The sequence below is a fragment of the Geospiza fortis genome, unplaced genomic scaffold, assembly GCF_000277835.1.
Source record: "Geospiza fortis unplaced genomic scaffold, GeoFor_1.0 scaffold333, whole genome shotgun sequence".
Lineage (NCBI taxonomy): Eukaryota > Metazoa > Chordata > Aves > Passeriformes > Thraupidae > Geospiza > Geospiza fortis.
Genome location: NW_005054347.1, coordinates 3,255,020 through 3,276,831, shown reverse-complemented (window position 1 = coordinate 3,276,831; position 21,812 = coordinate 3,255,020). Strand labels below are relative to the sequence as shown.

At 40.4% G+C, this 21,812-nt stretch overlaps 1 protein-coding gene across 1 annotated transcript in view; it reads left to right on the top strand.

Annotated features, from left to right (window-relative positions):
- Window positions 1-21,812, top strand: part of TESK2 (testis associated actin remodelling kinase 2) — a 68,444-nt gene that overhangs the window by 29,233 nt on the left and 17,399 nt on the right. Inside the window, exon 4 of the mRNA XM_005423128.3 lies at window positions 15,603-15,749. Coding sequence (XP_005423185.1) covers window positions 15,603-15,749 — 147 coding nt within the window. The remainder of the gene's footprint in view (window positions 1-15,602; window positions 15,750-21,812) is intronic.

Genomic DNA, 21,812 nt, shown 5'->3' with positions numbered 1-21,812 from the left:
AGGAGTAGATCATGTAGAGCAGGTTTTTGCCTGAGGAAGGTGTTGATCCTGTGTATGCCTTGGGATTTTCCCTTTTGGCAGCATTTTGTGTTGATTTAGTTTTCCTGTCTCAAGTGGCTTTTGTTTTTAAAACTCTTGAGCAAGAGGCAGTTTCTGTTTGTTTTGGTTTTTTTTTTCAAAATAAGAATGGAATTGTTTAATTATAGACTGCACTAGGACTTTGGCCTTGTTCTGAATCCACAATCTTATCAGTTTTGATAATCCAATATTTTTTTTTAAGTTCTCAAGCCAGAAGCTATGGTATATGCCTCTTCTGCAGTAATTCAATATCCTTAGATTGACAGAACAGCTTAGGCTGCCAAGGACCTCTATCCCTGCAAGCACTAAGTTAAGAAACATTTAAGGAAAGCAGAGTAAATGCTTTAATGGGTGTATCACCCAAATGAGCTGGCAGGCATTAGACTGCCTCACTAATGTTGAGCTTATGAGCACAGATTTGCCATGCTTGTTTTCTCTAAAACCAGAAACTGGGTATTCCTTTCTCAGCATTCAGCTTTAATATGAAGCTGCTGGTTTGTTTCTTTAGCTACAGGAATCTGCAGTGTTTCTTGCTGTACTCACATGCCTCTCCAAACTAATTTCAGCCTTTCCCTCAGGCCTCTCTGTGTCTTCCAGCCACTTTCCTAATCTGACAACTTTCTTCACTTCCATTTCCTGGCACACAGCAGTATCATAAGTCTGGAGAAGCTAGCAGAGTAGCAGTCTCTGGTGTCAGCATGGGATGCTGCAGAGCATTGAGAGGCCAGCTCAGCGCTGCTGCCAGGTGAGCAGACAGACAGACACTGTGCGCTCAGGGGACATGGAACCTGAACCAGTGGGGAGCAACCATGGCTCAATAGCAATTGTGCATGATTTTATCCCATACACATCTATCATGGAATGGCTGCATGGGCAAACATCCATTTTAGATGGAAGACAAACAAATTTGTGTGTTGTAGGTTTTATAGGCCTGTGCTATTATACTGAAACAGATAAGGTAGCAGCATAAAGTCTAGCATATAAAAGCCACTTAATACCTTCTTGCAGATCCTGAATTGTTTGTTGAACTCAGTTGAACAGGTTTATCTGAATTTCTAAGAGACAGGTCAGGCTAAAATCTGGTTATAATTAGATGTATATTTATATATGCACAGACTGAATCATACAGCTTGATAATTCCTTCTGGAAGGAAGTGAAAGCCTTGGCAGTTGTGTGTATAGAAGATGAGGAATGGAAAGTTATTGTGTGTTGATTGGGATATCTTGAAATTGCAGTGCTTGGGGACAATAGTTAATTGTTGCAACATAAGTTTTATGACTATTAATTCATACTGGGTGATAGTAAAAATGTGTGCAAATGCACTGCTGCCATGATCTGATTGCTCAGTGTGGGATCTGACATGCAGTGGAACTTTCTCAGGCAGAGAGCAGGGCTGTTGTAGTGTGATAGGAACATGTGGTAGGTGATGGAGGGGTAGGACAGCATTATTTCAGCCAGCAGCTGTGTGAGCTGAGAGCTGCCTGAGATGCTCTCCTGAAGTCTTTCACATCTTTGCTGGTGAATTGCAGAGTCAGACTCATGGAACGTGTGACACCACAGCAGATAGCTGGGGTGGGATCAGAAGCACTCAGTGTAGTTGGGCGGCCATGGTTTTCAGGGGCTCTTACATATGGCAGTGGGAAAAGTGCTAAAGCTCGCTGTGATGAAAATGCCAATGTCCTTTGAAGAGAGAGGGTTGTTTTCAGTAAGTTCTTTGGTGATAACTGAGAACTTCCCTTCTCTGCCTTCCTTCTCAACAGCAATAATTTAAGTAAACAATAAATGCAATTAGTGGAGCTTCAGATTTTTTGAGACCTTCCTTTTTTAGCATTTTTTTCTTTTTTACTTTTGGAGATAGCAGTAACTAGAAATAAAAAAATATTGAAAGCTTAAAAATCTCAGAATTGTTTCAATGGTGCTGAGTTGCCCTTTTACAAGGACTAGAAGGTAAGTTCTTAAAGTGGGAAGGTTCTTCTGATATACTGCTTTCACAAGCAGAGTAAATAATTTAAAGTATTTCATTCTTCTCTCTTTTTTCCTCCCCTCAGTTCTTGGTTATCTTTCTGTGGAGGGCCTTTGACTCTACAGTGGAGAAAACCAGACAGACATCACTTAGGTCTCCTCTTCTGAAGCTCTGTGCTACAGCTAAAATTGTAGTAGTAAATGTATGTAGTCATACATTGCCTTCCAGATGGCAATTGCACACTCGTGAGAGTTTTAAAAAGGCCTGAAATACCATTCCTTCCCTGCTTCCTCCTTTCCTCATCTCCTGTAAGACTCTCTAATCCCTACTTTTGTTCCACCAGTGTGATTCATACTGTTTGAGTAACTTTAGTTTTACTCATGTAGCACTACAAATATTTAACTGAGCTTTGATGCTGGCAGTAGGCTGTCAACTCTGGAGAACTTGGTGTCTTTGGAACTGTAGTTCCTATTAGCAGTTGTTCAGCAAATATTTCATGCAGCAAAGGAATTGTTCCTGCTTTAGGTATTACCTGTTTACCAGCTGACATTCTGTGGTGTGAAGTTGGTAAGTTGGTAAACCTGAGCTTGGAGATGACTGAAGAGAAAATAAATTACAGTTGTGCTTAAGGTAGATCCAAGTAGGAAAATAAAAGAATTTGAAGGGCTCTCATTTTCATCCTGTTAGAAAATATTACTTATTTTCTGGATACTGCCGTCCAATTTCTAACAAAAAAACCCAACAATTCAGAGATTTATTAGGGAAGTCCTTGAATTCATGTTAGATAGGTAGTACCTAATCTGTGCAGTGAAGCCATTCTGAGTAGAGGCTGCCAGATCAGTTTGTATTCCTTGATATCTTGTACTTACTAATGCTTGTGCATTACCTCCCCTTGCTTATTGAAATATTTCCTAGACACTTTATGTAGTCCTTCTGACTGAAGTATTGGAAAAAGGGAGCTCAAAAGGAGGAGGAAAAAAGCAGAGGGGTGGGAGAACTCTAAAGATAATTTTGTCCTTTATCTCTTCTCAGATTTGGGACCTAATTCTGCTCCAGTTTGGTCTCATTTGCATACATAAAGCATCTTCCTTGAATGTATGAAGGCCTTGGGCAGTATGTAGTTATTTGTTTTATGGTTTTGTGGCACTGGTCACTGCTTTGACTTTCTGGAGGAACAACATGAGCAATGATGCAAGCTTTCTCTTGCATGTTTCTGTTTACAGCCCAGAAGATACAGAATGTACCTGTTAATTCTAAATATCTTTTCTTTAGGGGAATGAGTCTTGATACAGAACAGTGTAAAAAGGGCATTTACTTTGGAGTAGCTTTAAAAAAAGATTCTCATGCAATGATGACAAATGATCTTTCAGATGACTTCCAACAACTGACAGCCAGAATTTTTAAATGCCTCCTGGCTGTAGGATGCAGCAGAAGGGCTGTGATTTAAACTTAATAAGAACTCAAAGTATGCATGAAATTCTGCAGATTAAATTTATCCTTGTGATCTCTCAGCCAATGAATAACATGACCTGTGGATTAATGCTGTAATAAACCTCTGCTTGCAGGCTCTGTCCTCTTTTTCTGTGGTTCAGATACTTTTTGTAGCATTAATTGGAGCTATAGCTTCACTTTATGAATGAAGAGTGCTTTCAGTGGTGCTGTGCTAGTGCTGGAAGGTAACTGCAGAGGCAATCTGGGCCTCCGCAGGTACAAAACCCAAGCACCAGAAGAGTAAGTTTAGCCCTGCTGAAATTATGTCAGAGGTATTGAGTCCTACTAAGCTATGGTTACTTTGTATCTTTCCTGTAATGGACTTGAGTTTTAGACCTGGATAAATTTGGTTCCAGGAATATATGCTCTGATGACAAGAATGGTTTTGTGGTATAAAACTAGAAGCATCTGTTGCTATTATTTGCTTGCCTTTTTTGCTGCTTTTGTTGTGGAAGTCCAGCCAGCATATATCTATGTTATTTCCTCTGTTAATTTGGTTGTTTGGGTTGTTTAGCTTTTCCCTTACAGGAGTCATTATGGGTTAGACCTTGCATGTACTTGCCTCAGGGTCAACAGGAAACCTTTCACTCAGAGCCCAGGGATTTGACCTCTAGAGAAGAGTAATGGTAACCTTGTCTGATGCAGCAGTAGTTGCACTCCCCATTAATGGCTGTGTGAGCAATCACTGTAGGACCTGAGAAGAGCAAGGTCATGGCAGCAAAAGTGGGGTTTAAAACAGAGTGTGGAAATAGCTCAGGTATTAGGAAGACTAGGCTAGTCTGTAATGTAAAAGGTGAGAAATCATTCCATTTCATTGGCACCATTTTTTCCAGCACTAAATTAGGATGAATGGATCATGAGATGTCTCTTAGGGCTATTTGCTGTCTGTATAGTGCTTTTTTCACAGAATGGTTGAGGCTGGAAGGGACCTCTGGAGGTCACCTGGTCCAACCTCCCTGCTCAAGCAGGGCCAACTGGGGCTGTTTGCCAAGGCCTGGTCATGGAATCACAGAATGGTTTGGGTTGAAAGGCACCTTGAAATATCATCTTGTTCAAATTCCCCTGCCATGGACACAGCTTCCAACAAACCAGGTTGCTCAAAGCCCCATCCAGCCTGGTCTTAAACACTTCAGGGATCTGGCATCCACAGCTTCTCTGAGCAAACCTGTGCCAGTGTCTCACCACCCCCAAGGTGAAGAATTTCTTCCTAAGATCTAAATCTAAACCTACTCTCAGTTTAAAAACATTCCTGCTTGGCCTTTTAAAAGGTCTCTCTCCATCTTTACTGTAGGTACCCTTCAGGTACTGGAAGGCTGCAATTAGGTCACCCTGAAGCCTTTTTTTTCTCCATCCTTAACGATCCAAATTCTCTCAGCCTTCCCTCACAGTAGAGGTGCTCCATCCTTCTGATCATCTTGATGGCCCTTTATATTTCTCCTCTTGAGAAAAATCACTTATCTCACCACAGAAAAATTGTTGCAAGTTAGCAGGTGCTTTTAAATATCTTGTTAATTCTATCATCCTTTATTAAAACAATAAAAACTATGGTGATTAGAGATAAGGTAAACCTACAAGATGCAAAAAGCTGTTACTATGTGCCTGCCTACTGGCATATCTGAATATTGACTTAATATTCTGGGGTTAAAAAACCTAACCAACTAAATTTGTACAGAAAGATGAGCCTATTGCCTGTGCTTTCTACTTCATTGCACATGAACATCAGAACTCAGTTAGGAAGAACTCAAAAGTTTTATCACCTTTGTTGTTGCATGCAGCAGCTACCTGCTGAAAGGGATATAGGGACTTTTCTTACAGCTGAAAAATTAGGAAGCTTCTGTTTATATTCTAATATGAATGTGTTTATAAGATGAAAAACCATCTAGCCATAGATGATAGCAAAATCTCTAGCAATATAATTTTGAAATTATAAAGATCCCGATTCTTTAAAGTGAAAAGCTTTGGGATGTGCTTTGGATTTCTTTTTTCAAAGTATAATTTTTAGCTTTTGCTTAAATTATTGTGACAAAAAATAGATATCTATAAATGTGAGTATTAAGTACATGCATGTATGTATGTATCTGAGAAGTTATTTGTTTGGTACTACATATAGACCTTGGACTTACTTCTTTCTGTGTCACTTGCAAAATTATTTCTACTACATCTTTGATCATTTTGAAATGCAGTTATAATTCTTTTTATAAGCTTGGTTTGGTGCTGACACTTCCCTTCATCTCTCGATTGTTCATAATAGAATTTTAAAAATACTTGTCAACACTTGAGCCATATTTGGTCTTCTTTTTGCACCCTTCACAGCATATGGACTGTCAGTTTCAGTTTTGCTGGAACAGTTCACTTAGGTTCTCAGTTCACTTTATAAAAAGTGGCTGAATCTGCTCTCAGCAAATGTAGTTTGTGCCTTGACAGCCAGCTCTACCTCATGCTTTCTCTGTGCTATGCAAGGCATTGTACTGTTTCATCTTCAAAGCAGTGTCCTTTTTCCTCTGGTTTTATTCTCTTCAGAGCAGTACAGCATCTCTCTCTTCAGCCTGAGACATCCCCATATGAAAGACAGATTTTGCAGAACTGAAGAGACCATTCCTTGTCCCTTAATCATGTCAAGAAGCACAGGTGCCTCTAGAGGTAGCCATGCCCTGATTAACTGGAGAGTGCCAGACAAACCAGCTATACTGGCTTAGTGAGGGGGGTGTCTGCCCTAACTGTATTTTTTGAAAGAGTGCATGAGAAAGCAATAAAAGTTAAAATTCAGTTTTCAGTGACAGTTTGATATAGGTTAACAACTCTGAGAAAGCTGAGTGAAGGTCAAAAGAATATGAGCACCCTCATCTGTGTGATCAGCTAAAGATGTCTCTTTTTTTGTTGAAATGAGTCTGTGGATACTTGCACTGAGCTTGTTCAACCAGCTCAAGAGTTGCAGACTGCTACCTTTGTGTACCTTCTGTGTGAGAGCTGAGTCAGGCTGATGATGCAAGATGAAATCTAAACATGGTACATGTAATAACTAAATTAGACTGTTCAAAGTTAGTAGAGTTTAAAAAACACTTGCAGAGAAGGGAGGGGCATGGTCATGGTTTTTAGGAAGTGTCACACTGTTTAAGCCTTATGTTGTAATTCTAAGGCTTCATGTATTATTTTGTAACAAAAAAACTTCATTGTGTTAGACACATTGCTATTTCACAGAAATTTAGACAAAGTACATATTCTTTACTTTTATATTACTTCCTTGGGAACCTGATATTTTAGTGAATTTTTTAAAAAGAAAAAAGACTTCAGTCCCAAACACAGCTTGATGTGCTGCACATACCAAAAAAATCAATTTAAAATCACACAAGGGGGCCCGGCTTTCAATAGCAGGAGGCAGGAAATTTAGTGTTCTGACTGAAATTCCACCTCCAGTTCATACTCTTGCAGCTTCATGTTGTGGCATATGTGGTGTGCTTGACCCTTTGGTTCTTTCTCCAGCAAAAATGATACAGGTCTCCACAGGAGTTTTAGCTAAGTCTCTCTGATTTGTAGCTTTGCAGTTTTGAGTGCTTAAATATCAAAAGTGAGGTTTTTGGAAAGTATGTAAAGGATTTTATTTAAGTTAGGTGATATTTCATTTTTTTTCCTTCTACATCTGATGCTTACTTACTTTTTTTTTAAATGAATGAAAGCTAACCATCTTGTCTGATTGCAGTGATCAAAGATCTGGATTTCCAGAAAAACACTTAACAGAGAATTTTTAAAAATCTGTTTGGGTAGGTTGTACCTGGCCACGCAGAATGCATTTTGGAAGGAAATTCATGTTGCTCTATCTGGTCATGACACTTTATTCTGAAGACAGAAAGGTGGAATTGATTCTCAAAAATTGTAGTAAAAAGCTCAGTTACAGGAAGCAAAAAGCTGACAAAAACATTGGCTTCTGGAGGACACAAGCTGGCATTTACAGACACTCTCTGAGGAGGGAAGCTGGCAGGTCAGTTAAAGGAAAACCTGCTGTGGGCTGATGGTGAGCAGGTAGGTTAAACACATGGGGACAGCTCTCCAGGCCAAGTCTGTGCTTTTACCAAAGGCAGAGAAGTGGTGAAAGCTGTGTGAGCCCTGCATTGTGCTGCAGGCAGTGGGAAGCTGCTTAGATGCATCTGCACTGTGTGGTTAGGCAAGAAGGGTGGGTTCTCACAAAAAGAAAGCTCAGATGTGAAAAGAGCTATAATCAGAGACACTAAAGAAGTCCTCATGTAAAGGCAGAAGCCAAGACTTTAAAACTAAAAGTCTAACTTGAGGTGCACAGTCTATATTATGCATGCAGGTGCTAGATGAGAAGTGATGAGCAACCAGTTATTTCAGTGAGAACTTCTGAGCTTTTCTCCCTTCCTCTCCTCTATTTTTAAAAATTAAATCTTGGCTCTGCAGGCTATACCTTGGCTTTAATTATTTCCCCCTCCTCTCTCACAGGAGGATGACTGACTGGTTTTATCACTTCAGAGCCTGTAATAGTGCACAACTTTTATTCATTATTTTATTTGAGATAGGAGCATCTAAATATGTTGTGTTCTGAGGAAGGCTTGCTAAATATCTTTCTGGTGCTAACCTCTTCCTCCTTTCTAGAATGTCTCAAGGATAGAAGAAAGATAAGAGGCAGATAAGTGTTCAACTGCAAACAGCAAGTTCCATTGTCTCATTCCTTGTGTCCCTTCTGCCCATGTGTGAGGCACACACATGTGGGTGGGTGCTCTGTGTGGGTTGTGTGGGTGTTTTTGGGGAGGGGTTTTTAATATCTCTGTTTTGACACTCAATGTAAGCCAACTGGACCACTTGCCATTGCCTCAAATGAAAAAGAAAAACATTTTTGTATTTCAACCTCTGAATTCTTTTGTTGGTGGCTATGAGGAGATGTAAACTTCTCAGCTGTCATGGTATTGGGGGGAGAGAGAGGAGGAGAACTGAACACTGTCTTGAGCACTAGATTTTCCTGTTACTTCAGTATATTAAGAGAGGCAGTCCAGTTAGGTACTGTGATGCTGGCCACTTAACTTTATGCCTTGTAATTTTTTCTCACATATTTTCAGTAAATTTAGTTTGTATGTAGTGCTTTCTCTTATTTCCCCCCTTTTCAGTGTGTATCCCAGGAAACATACTCTTGAATTAAAGAGTGTTCTGTAGCTTCACTTCCTCATTTTGCTTTACTTATCAGCCATCCAAAACATTCAGAAACTCCTTTAATGTTTGCTTTTGCACATCAATACTAGTAGAGGATCTTGGTGCCTTCTATAATTGCCAATAAAGCGTTTGAGCACCCTCAAATATATTTAAGTGTATGTGTTGAGTGGATGTGGGAGTGTTGAGGTTTGGAGAAGTACTCTGAAACAGCTCAGAGAGAGTATTCTTTGTGCAGAACTTAAAGTTTGTACTATGAGAGGTGTTTGTGTACTGTAAGTTTTGCTCTCAGTAGCTGTTTCACAGACTTCAAAAAGTGAAGCAAAGGGGTTATTTTTCTGCCATCTTGCAGGCATATAATCTGTGGGCTGCTGCTGCTGTTATTTATGTGGGGAAGGTGAGAAAGACCTTATTTAAATGAGAAGCTCCTTGTTAGGAATTGCAGCTTCTCAGCAGAACTGAGTCCAGTAGGTTTGAAATGCTGTCAGTGTGGATACAGCCTTCTGCTCTTAACAGAAGTGTTATTGTAGAGATGCTGTTTCTCTTGCCTGTGTCAGCAACAAGGTACTTTCTCTTCTATGCCTGTGTGCTAATTTATGCCATATTCCAGATTCTTATCTGCACTGAGACTGGGCTCCACTTAGAATCCAAATGCTTGTGACTTCAGATTATAAATGCAGGGGTTTTTGTTAGGCCTTCTTTGCTTTCTGCTTTTTTCTACTAATATAATTGCAGGAAAAATGGTTATCAAGGTCAGTTTGTATAGATATACTGGGAGTGTTTTCCGGTTCCACCAAAATAAGCTTATTTCCTGCAGTATTTCAGACCTGAGTGTGAGTGAGCATCCAGAAAACTGCCCTCGTCCATGTGGGTTGCAGCAGTGCGTTGTTGCTATGTGCCTCAGCTGAAAACTTACCAACAAGAATCTGTTTGTAGCAGCAAGTAGCCAAGTGAACGTTACATTTTGATTGAATGGAATGACAGAAAAGGGCTCAATTCAGCACACTGACCATAAGAGCTGTTGGAATTAGAGAATTAAAGGAAAACAAATCTTGCTGAATTCTTTTCCATGCCAACGCTTGAATGTTTGGAATGCAACAAATGGTTTTCATTAGAGTTCCTTCCTGAGTTAGTGCATGTTAATTCTTGTTTGCCCTTATAAAAGAAGCCATGCCTGTACATGCCTTTTCAGAAGGAGGAGCCAATGAATTAATCAATGCCACAACTGACAGAGAAGAAGAAACAGAGGTAGATCTGTTGCATTTCTTGGCTTTTGGTTCTGAGTTCTGAAGAGTGACCAGGCTATGGCAGTTGACAAAGCTGACCCTTTCCTCTGTGAATAGCTGTCACTTAAATTTATTTTAATCCAGTAATTGTTAACACCTTTAAAGAAAATACATAATTTTTTATTAAAGAACAGGATTGTTTGTATTGGTGGAAAAGCAGATGAGAAATTGATTTTAGGTTACTGATTCTTTTCCTTCAGTTTTCAGGAACTGAGGAGCAGGAAAGTAAAGGAGCCTTCAGATGAAGACTTTTGGCTTTGCTTCTGTTCTTTCAATCAAGCTGTTTTTCCAAGCCACTTCTGCCCTTGTGATCCCTCATTAAAAAGTTTGATCTTTGTTCTGAAATGTGTTTGCTTCACCTGTGTTCTCTTTCAGTATTTGTGTGTTTCTCCATGGCAACATTAGTTGACCTGCTGAGCAAAAGTATGCTCACATAGCCCAAATTCAATATCCCACTTGTTCTGTTTCAATTATTAATTTATTTTGTTTAAAACCATCAATGGAAATGGAAGGTTACTTGGGTCAGAGGTACTTGGGCCAGGTGGTTTTGTAGATTTTTAAATTGTGGGAATTTTAACAACTGGAGGTCTAGGAACCAACTTCAAATTTAAAAAAATGCCAATTTAATCTCATCGTCAATCTCGCTGTATCAACTTGTAGTATGATCTTGTCTTTCTTTTCCAGTTCTGCACAGCTGAAGGTAATGAAAACAGTTTGGGGAAAGGATGAAAATTCCAGTCCTTCCACTGTACCTAGTTATGCCAGTTGTGACAGAAGGGTAGATTGGCCTGTGCAGAAGCCAGAAGCCTTCAGAGCAGTCACTTAGGGACTGCAGAGTGTGGCAGGTGACTGTTAAACATATGAGAACTGAAGATGCGGTTGTGTCTTCCTTGAGACAGGTGGTCTAAAGCTGGTTTTAAGCTTCTGCAGAAAGCTTAGTGAAAAGCTCTCAACTTCCTTTTATTAGGCATGAGAGTTACCTTCTTACTTCCAGCATTAGAAATGATACAAATATGCAAGCTCTGTCTATTTTGACACTCTTTCATGCATTTGTCAATTACATCTGCAATACTTTGTTTTGCTTTCCAGGTCTCCCTTCAGAGTATAACTACTTATTCTGGGTTTTGCTCTGATGTCTCTCTTCCATCTCCATGCAGAAGGTGCTACTGCCACAATTCTAGTTTCTCTTTTCTCCTGCATCTCTACCTGTTTCTTCAATGCATTTTTGCATTTGTTGCTATCTCAGTGTTTGTCTTGTAGTGTTCTGGGTCCCTGGATCTCTTGCTCTTTACTTGCCTCATTTGGTTTGTGACCTTAAATGCACTCTCCACACCTACTTTTCTTAACCACTTAAAGCCTTGTCTTTTGCAACATTTGGCCAACAGTACAGGGGCGTCTTGTGGTTATTTGTTGCTTTTCAAATGACAGGCAGTGACATTTAAAGTCATCTAAATAGCAAATTTTTTCTTTTGGCTTTCCTGTGTAGTATCTGTTGGCTTATTTATATCAGACCTACACCCTGAAACAGCATTGGTTTTCAAAATAGCATTGGAAACTCTTTGCAATTGCCATCGGTCTTCCAGCTCAGACTTGGCAATATTTGGAGTCTTTGTTTTTGACAAATAACTGTCAGAATTGTGTGAATCTTGTGCCTTTTCTTTAAGAGCTATTAGTTCTCATATTAGTGTTTAAACTGCTGTTTTGATTTTTGAAGCTAAAATCTGACAGCTGAAGTTCGTTATTAGTCTCTTGAAATGAAGCATGTAATGCTGTGCTTAAGTACTGTTATATGCTGAATTTCTTCATTTCATATGCTGGAGTCTGATAATGTGACTGCAATTGTGTTACAAGGCAGCAGTCCTATTATGCTGATTTTAGGTTAAAGTAGCATGACTGTTGTATGGGGATAAGTTATACACTGCTGCTTCTGCATTTCATAGCAATCAACAATAACATCAGAAACCTCTTCAAGGTTCTTTGATCCAGAAATCATCTGTGCTTGGCTGAGCTTTTGAGTAATTTGTCCTTCAAAGGAGCTACTGCCCTCTTTCTTCATAACATTTGGGAGAGGTACCAGAAATGCAGTTTAGCTGAAGTTTTGTTTTCACAACAAAAGGATGAGCTCTTACCTCGGATTTTTTAAAGAAAGAATATTTTTGTGGACTAAGATGCCAAAGTCTTTCAACCAGTGTTCAGCTTGCTGTGTTAAGTTGTAATAAATGCAAAAATAAACAACCTATAGCTGTTGCTTTCAGACTGGCAACCAGATAAGCTGGCTGTTGGTGTCCAGTTACATGACAGAAAAGTAGCATGAGGAATAATGGGTAGCTGTTTCACTGCAACCTGATGATACAGGGTTTGAAAAGGTCTGAACACTGCTCCATTTAGCTGTGATGTTTCTAAGAAATGTAGTGCCCTTTGCTTTCATTGTCATAGCCCAGTCAGATCTCTGTTCCAATTGCTTGTACACTTATGTGTTGGCTGCTGTTGTTGTTGTAGCAGAATAATGTTTTGAGATAATGTGTGTGCTGTAGCCTTACTGTACCAGTACTGTGTCAGGGACAGAATAAAATCCAGTGTTCTCTTTGGGAGAGATGCATTTTCTATCCTTCAGGATATTCTTACCACACAGAGCTGATTTGTGCCTGTAAGAGATTGAGAACAAGTATTTTTCTCTTTCAGTTGCACTGGCAATTAAGAAGTAATGTACATAGTTTTGTGTCTGTCCTGAAAAGGCATTGTTGAAGTCCTCTGAAAAAAATAGGCCATCAGGCTGGCTGTATGCATTATCAGCCTGAATGACTGGAAGAATTGGATTACTTACATGACACTGAGGGAGCACTGTGCAATGCTTGCCTTAGGAACAATTCAGATCTCTGCATGCAAATATTACCTGCTGGCCAGCTAAAACCTGAGATGAACTAAAGCCTTTAAGATGTCTAGGAAAATCTTACTTCTGTTGTTCGCTTGATGGTTAGCCTCATGTGCTTCATAGGTGTAGAAATTAGAGCCAAAGGCAGAACTCACATCTCTGATAAATGAGGGCTGTGCACTCGCTGGGTGGCAAGGAGGCCTGGTGGGTTTTTGTAGATCTGCTGGAAACAGGTTTGACTGTCACTTTTGTAGCTGGTGGATGCTGTGTGCAATGTGTGTGTCAGCTGTCACCCAGGCCATGCTAGGATCTAGCCCTTGCAGATGGGTGAATGACCCTGCAAGCCTGTTTGACTGGAGGAGTGCTGCAGGAATGTATGTATTGGATGCATTTAACTAATATGGCAACAATGGATAAAATCAGTAGGCTGCTGTGTTGAAAAGGAAAGCAAGAGCATGCTTGATATTGTAGGCAGCTATTGTCCCATTTCGTTGTGTGTGTCAATACTCCTAGGGGCTGCTTGTTTATTAGCATTTCTGGAGCAATTTGTGTCATGGAATGGCACAGTTCAGAGAACAGAAAATGAAAGCTAGGTCAGTGATTCCCTCCCCCCTTGCATTGTCTTTCCAATGAATTCAAGTATGGTTGTGCTTTATGGATGGTCTGTTACTGGCCTGTCAGAAAGGTAAAATGGTTTGAGATATTTGCTAAGTGTCATTTTATAATGGAATTATTCAGCCAGGTGCTTTGGTGCTTTCCGTTCCAGGTTGGTCAGTATTGTTCTGATTTGAACATGACTAGATGAGAAGCGCTGTTTGCACTGTTTCAAAGAGGCTGGGAATATATAACATGTCACTGTAGAAATCTTAGTTGCTGTTTTTAACTTAAGCATGATAGCAACTTATGTTTAAAAAAAAAATCTAATTTTATTAGCATGATTCTTTTTGTTTTGTTTTGTTTTTTTTTTTTCTTGTGTGCTCTCTAAGGTCATCTAGTTCCCCTAGGGGTTCAGATAAAAGTAATGAGAGAGATCAAAGCTGGAAAAGCTCAAAGCAGCATTGTTTCCAGCATTGAACCAGGTTGGCTACAGCTTTAGTTGGTCTTGAAAATCTCCAAGGATGGAGATTGCATAGCCTCAGAGCGACCTGCTGCAGAGCTACTCTGCTCTCCTGGCACACGAACTCCAGCACAAGGAGCAGGTTGTTCTGGAGTGAAGGGGGTCATGCCCTGGGTGTAATGCGCTGCTGTGCACGGGCTGGGACGAGCCCCGTTCCCAAGGGATGCACGCAGGAGCCCCCGGCTGCTTTGTGGCGCCCCCTCCCGATGGGCTCTGTGCCGGGTAAAATCGCTTGGTGCCTCCTCTGCCCCGACAATTTTGCCTCCTCAAATAGTTACCTGTGGAACCTGTGTATCTGCTGAAAGGGTTTTCAAAATCCACTGGTGAGATCAGCAGTGGGTACACCCGAGGTGTAAGGAAGAAGCTGTTTCTTGCAGGCTGTACAGGAGGTGACCTGTGACCCCCAGACTTACCGGTAGAATCCAACTTGTGTGTGTTCTTTCCTTGCTGTAGCCCAGCCTCGGGAGATCAGCTACATCCATCCACACTGCAGGGTGTATGGCTCATGTTTGCCTGGTGTCCCAGGCTCCAAGACACAAGAAAGAGCAACAAAATACAAGCAGGTTCCAAGTTTCTGAAACAACAAGAGCTGCAATTTAGTTGGTTTTTTTTTTAACATGATAATGATGCCACATGTTTTGTCCAAGTGAGTGACACAGGAAAGTCGTTTGAGAGAGAGTTGGAGACCTGTGTGGCACAAAGTGAAGTTGGTGCAGTCTGGCACAGGGATACATGCGTGGGCCAGCCTTGGGAGCAAATTGTCCTGTCTGCTTCACTCGGGTTTCCTTGACAGAAGTCACTGCATTGCTGCCAGGTTTTCCTTCTGGAGTGAGCTACTCTCTTTGCCTGGTCCCTGGTGGGGGACTGGGGCTGGGAGTGTAACAAGAAGCAGCTTAAACACTATGTAGCTGCTGGTGTGCTATAAAGAGTCTATACATAAAGCATAAGCTGTGCTGCTGTAGTGATTATTCAAGCACTGGAGTTGCCTTGTCTTAACCTGGGCTATATTTCTTAGTATCATTTAGGTGCTGCTTTGTTTCACTGTCTCTTGTAGCATTTATCTTTCCCTTATTGTGCTTTCCTTTTTGTGAGGGCTACCATTTGATGGGGTTGATGTAGTACTGAACACAGTGGGAATCATATTGCTAATTAGAACTCGTAGATACAGCAGTGAAAAAATAGAACTTAGAGCAGCACATTGTAATATTTTCTTTGATGCTGTCTCAGTTTAAGGAAACTTGATCAGGCTCCATGACCTACACTTGGATACTTACCTCTGCCTTTGTTGATTGATTCTGTATGAAAGTCAGCTCTGCATTGTTTTTGCCCTAGTTTTCCTCAAGCTGAAATGAGAGAGTGATAGGATATTGCAGGGGTTTCTGAAGGGTCTATTTAAATACCACAGAGTTAATACAGTGATGGCTGTTGCATCTTTAACATAAGGGTGTTGGTACAGGTGGTGAAGGGAGATATTTTCAGCTTCTCTTGATCTGCAAACTTTGTACCTGCCAAGCCCATATGAAAAAAAGGTTTTAATGTGTAACTGAGCTGAAGTCACTTGTTGTAGTGATGAATTTTACATTCCTGACAAAATATTACGTTAAATAATTAATTACAAATGTCACTTTGTCTTTTCAGTACATCAATTGTGGTAACCTGGAACAGCTACTAGATGGCAACCAGCATCTGCCCTGGACAGTGAGGGTGAAACTGGCATATGACATTGCTATGGGAATCAGTTATCTTCACTATAAAGGCATTTTCCACCGAGACCTTACATCCAAGGTACTGTTTATAAAATTAAGGGAACTTCCTAATGAAGGTACTGTTACTGATTGTTGGGTTTTCTCCCTTCCTCCATTCCATGCAGAGAATTGCTATTATATAAGGTGTGATCTAAGACATTTTGAGAAACAAATTGAAATGGTGTCTGTAGAATGAAAACTCTCTTTAAAACATGTTCATAATTTGTATGGAAACTAGAGAAATTGTTATCATGAAGGAAATCATCCCTTAAATGAGTTCAGATTGGGATTTCTCATAAAGCAGCTGCAGAGTTTTTCTAGTTCTGAATTCTGGTTCAGTAAAGTATTTAAATCCCTGGATAATTAAGCACAACAATCTAACATTTGGAACAGGTTAATCATATAAAGAACCCAAATTGAGGGGATTACTACAAATGCACTTCAAAATCTCCTTGTTGTTTTTATTTCCCTGTGTATTTCACAAATCTTCTGTAAGAAGAGTGACCTTTCATTACTAATTTTGCCTTAAGTGCTGTGTACAATCTTGGTTTATGTTTCTTTCATTTTTAAAGCCAGTAAGATCAATTAGTTTGCCTAAAATTTTCAAATTTTGATTTTTTTGTTCCAGAATAATATATCAGTGGCAGAGTTTTCGGTGGATATAGATTTATTTTTTTCTAGTTGCTTTGGTGACATGTGTATAAATTTAGTTGGCTGAAGTAGCTGGGTAATTCAAGCTCAGTTAGGAATACTGACATAGGAGCACTAAGCTGTGTGAGCAGATTGTCCCAGTATTCACACTGGCTCCTACCACCCATTGCAGCCTGTGCTGAGGGCTTTGCTGTCCTGCCTGTCCTGTTGTCTGGTGCTAATGAGCTGGTTTAAACTCACTGGGAGCCTGCAACATGAAAGTCTTTCAAAACTCTTCTCGAGAAGGCTTGGTCATGTCACTTCAATCAGAAGCATCCAGAAGAATGTTAGTTTAGTCTAAAAGAAATTATTTTTTAGGATTAGAAACTGTCTTTAGAAATAAAACCACAACAGAGTGTGTTTACCAACGAAGCTACTACAGTTTTAGGGGTTTTTTGAAAGCTTCCTTAGTGCAGTGTTAAACAGATGTAGAGTCTGCATTTAGTCAAGGTGAAAAAAAAAAAAAGTTCAACTGGTAGATGAAAGAAGTATTTTGGTGAAGTCATAGAATACTTTCTTGGCTGTTCTTTCAAGTGAAAGGCTCTGAATTCTGTAAGGAAGAATATCAAATTTATGAAAAATGCCCAGACTTGGAATCATGTCACTTTGACATGATACACTCAGAAAGCTCCATTTCAGTCACCTTGGTGTGTGCAGGTAAGAGATCCATATAAATATCTGAAAAGACAGCTTGGTATTCCCTTTTCTTTTTCAGTTCAGGATGTATTTTAGTGCATTTAAGAGTAGAGTTACTGCAAGGAACCGAAGTAACTAAGGAGAACTGAGTGCCTGCAGCATTTAGTGTAACACGCTCTGTGATGGTCAGTCATATGAAAATCCAGTTCCTGGGCTCCCTGTGAATGCCTTTGTTCCCAGCTTTACATAACTGTATGTCATTCTCTGGAGCTGCCCTGCCAGTGCTTCAATGTTATCTATTGTTGAATGCCAATTGTTTGGAAAGCTGCACCCGCTGGGAGGAGTGCGGGATGTCCCGGGAAGAGCAAACTCATTAGAGGCCACGGGAAGTAGTTAAGGTTATTCAAAAACAAATGAACAACAAATCAAACCCGAAGAATTCACTTGCAGTTAGGCTATATTTGGGTGGTTCTTAGCACTAAAGTTATAGTATCTGTGTGGGTCACATTGAAAGCTGTCAGCTTTAAGAATAATACAGAATTTAATTGATGACAGCTATAATCTGTATTTTTCAATTTCTTGGGGATTTTTGGGTTGTTTTTGTGTTGTGTTGTTTGTTTTTTATGTGATGTATGCACTTTCCTTGTTCTGTTTGGAAAGGAAGAAAATGAAGCACCTGGCCTTAAACAACTCATGAATTTTATTAGCTTATTAAGGTATTGATGAAATAAACTGTAAATCTGTTGGGCAGACTACTCCCCTTTTGGGCAAATGTTTGCACTGCTGGCTAGTAAGTTTTTAAAAAGTAACTTTGTTCCAAAGAAAAACAATTAAAATAACCATAGGAAAAACCTGTCACCAAAATTTTCAGTTCTCAGACTACAGCTTTTGGCTACTGCGTGAGAATATGCCTTGGCTTTTACCAGGTTTGTACTGGTGATGGATGAGTTGTCTTCATTCTTACCTGGTAAATAGTCAGTGTGTGAGCAAGCTGAAGGAAGATGTGATGGACTCTTGCCTTGGGAGAGAACTTGAATTTGAACAAGGGCAAATTCAATACTATTCTGTATTGTCCTTCTTTCTTCAGTAAACTTCACTAATTGATGGGATGGCTTTATTATTCAAATGAAGCCAAAGACAAGGGTTTAGACATCTGCAAAAGTCAGAACAGGCTGAGTTTGCAAGGTGGGAGAATGGAGTATTTTTCTATGAAACTTGCTGGCCTTGACTGAAGTGTGAACAGAATGAAACTGAGACTTTCTGTGCAGGAATATCTCCATGCTTTACATGTTACACTTGGGACGACAGCCCACTGCAAACTGTCCCTTAATATGAATTTTACTAATTTCAATTAATTTAGACCCATACTTCTGCCTTTCTGTTTCTGGTAAACTTCCAATTCCTGCAGCTTCCTGGAGTGGATGGTGTCATACATAAATTTTACTGTGTCAGTTATGGCAGCAGAGTTGTCTTGCTCTTAGCATTATATGTGTCAATGTATTTAAAAGAAAAGTTCCTGTCCCCAGCCAATCTAAGATTGGGCAATACGTGGGTTGGGCCATTAGTATATAGCAGGGTGATCTCGCTTCCTAACTGCACCATGTGGAGAGGAACAGAACAGCATTGATACTGCAGGGGGCCAGAGGGAAAAACAGTAGAGAAGAGTAGATGTAGGTCATTATAGTCGATGTGACAGCCCAGGGGCATGTCAGCCCTCATCTCCCACTGGTGCCCTTCCCCATGGCCTTCTGTCAGAAAGAGAGGAAGCTCTGCTTAGAAGGGATGTGCTGCCCCGACAGCTGCTGCTTCCCCATGTCATGAGCAGCTCAGTGCCTGGTCTCTGGGCTTGGGCTGCTGTAGCTGATCAGGCTGAGCTGCCCTAGCTGATAGCAACAGCCTGGCTTGAATCTGTCACAAGGTACGAGTGGTCAGACTGGCCATTGGCAGCCTGCACAGAGTAGGGGTGTGGGCAGAGTGACTTGGACTTCTTATAGGGCAGGAAATGTGGTGTCCACACTTTTGACTTGTCATGAAAAGATTTACATGGAAATGAAGCCACAGATGGGTTCTGACAGCCAGCCTTGTTGGTCATTCTCTGGTCTTGGTCCCTGCCAATCCCTGGCTTGGGTTTGTGCTCTGTCTTGTCACCTTAGTGGTGCTCTCAAATTCCTCACACAGCATATACTGTTCTACTCTATCCCAGTCTCCTCTTTGCAGAGATGGCAGCAGAAGCATCTTATACAGAGGTCTCACCACTTTTCAAGTTGAGAACATGTGGTATGATACTGTAGATTGATATTTTGACAGTTTACATGCCCTCCCTAAAAATCCACTACCAAAACTCTTGATTAAGAACAAACAGCCAAACCTCCAAACAAATGCCTTTTAATTTTGCAGAATTATGTATAATTGAAAACCAGGTTTTATAATCAATAGTAGGTTGTGAGCAGTTTTGGGGAACATTGTGAGCTCCATTGATGATAAAATCTATGGAGAAATTGTAATCTCTAGGCACACACAGACACACACACATATATATATATATAAACACACATGTGTATGTGTGTGTATTCCTGCCAACATCTGCTTTCACTTCACAGTGTGTAATGGCTCAGCCTTCTCTCAATGAGAGAGGAGCAGTCTCAGTTACTATGGGACAGAGTCATGTGTGTAAGCAATTACTGTGGATTATCTGATGTAACATAAATTTACTGCCTTTGGGCTTGAAAGTGAAATGCCCTGCCTTCCTACCTTGTATGCTGTTTGCTTCTTTAAAACAAAATAAACCCCAGGCCATGAACAGCACCTTTGTCTGATGAGTCTCAAAGTTGGTGCTGCAGTTGCAAGGTCCCCTTTGTGCTGGAATAAGCTTTTGTCTGGATATTTTGCACTGAAAAATTTAGCTGTTACAGATGGCTATTTCTAATGATAGGCTCAATACTAAACTTCTACTGATACTTCGGGAAGCAAATGGAACCTCTCCCTTAAGCATAACAGTTTCAAAAGTGTATCTAGTACTGTAAACTTCCTGTTACACATTTAATTCTCAGTGGGGTTTCTCCTGCGGGAAACAGGAGACACTTTTTGAACAGCTGATAAATCTCAATTGGCCTTTAAGTATTTTAATTTGGTAACAGTCATCAGAAGGTTGCAAATGACACTGCAGTGGCATTTCTGTGTTTTCTGGAGTTCACTAAAATCTCTGGGGAGTTTAGCTTGTATGTAATATCATAAAATAAAACAACGGTGTTTCTTCATCTAAGCAACTTATTTTTAACTCTGAAACTCTTGAGTCTATTTTCATTTTTGTTTATATAAAAGGGGGAGTAGAATATTGCATTGGTCTTAGTAGGATTATGCTGTGCAAAGCAGATGTTAAGCTCCTGTAACACACAAAGGGGGCTTTATGTTCTTTCACATCTGTCTGCATAAACAGCTCTGTTAACTCTTTCAGACTCATGTACAGAGCTCCTTGCTTCTAGTAAGAGACTGCCTCTGGAAGGACTGATGAGGTCCCTATTTTGGGAGGGAAAAAACCCCTCAAAAGCTCAACTGAAGTCAAATACTGCCCTCTTTGACAGTGTGAGCTGCCAAAGGAAAGACATCCCTGTCTGTAGAGGTCCAGAAAGAAAGCCTGAAAAGGTCACCAAGTTTTATTGCCTTGCAGCTTATACAAATAGTGCAATAGTAAGTCAAAAGTCCTTTCTCAGAGCTCGTGTTGTGAAGCTGCTTGGCATTTCATTTCATAGGCAGTTGTTGTGAGGCTCTTTGCAGTAGTGAGGGGTTTGAACTCTTGCATCTCTGAGCTAAAATCCATTAATGGAACTTCTTCATACCACACTGCTGTACTATTTTTTTATAGAAACTGAGAAGTATCACTTTGTTAGAAGAAACAGTGCACTTTGTACTATTGTACTTTTCCTACTAGAATAAATTCAAAAGCTATTTTTAACCTTTTAGTCTCTACCGAAGCTTTGTCCCTGTTTGATCTTGATTTATCTTATTGGTAGAGTGTGAATTCTTTCTGTCTTTCATTTAGTGCATATGAACCACAGTGGGCTGTGTTATGTCACCTATTTATGAATTGCATCTTAAATCTGGTAACTCCATTATCTGTGCTGTGGGTTTGGCATTACTAGGGTGGGAAGTGTGGAGAAAAGGAGTATGGTGGTGCTGAGGGTTCACCTTGACTGCTTGGAGAATCTCAGCACAGAATGCAGCTTTACCATCTGCACAGTCTTGCCCTGAATGAGCAGTACAGGCTGCAGAAGTGACATCTGACCATGCTGGTGTATGTAGAAAGGATTTACTACTGATTTTGCTAGGAATGGGCTTTCATTCTTTCTGGGTTCCAGGAAGTCAGTGCTTAGCTATGTAAAAATTTGCCCCAGATGAATTAAATCAGTTTAGTTTCACTACAGTGAGCATTTGTTGTGACACTGGAATTTGATTGTATGGTACATGTCACCTGCCTGTGGCTGATTTAAATGTGAATTAAAAAGTCACTCTTGTATTGAACTACATATCCTAATGAGTTTAAATTCACACTCAGCGCTTCTTCATGTGCAAACAAAAGACAAGTGTGCAATAATGAGAGAGAACAGTTTGTGCAGCCCACCGAATGTTCCCCCAAGGCTGTCCCCTGGTGCCTTCTCCTGGTGGAGTGGCCTCTCCTGTGGGACCTGTGGACCTCACAGCAGTGGGGTGTCTGTGCTGTTGGGTCTCTCCAAATGCTTGCACTGAAAGGGAGCCTGGCTCTGCTGCAGGCAAATCTTGC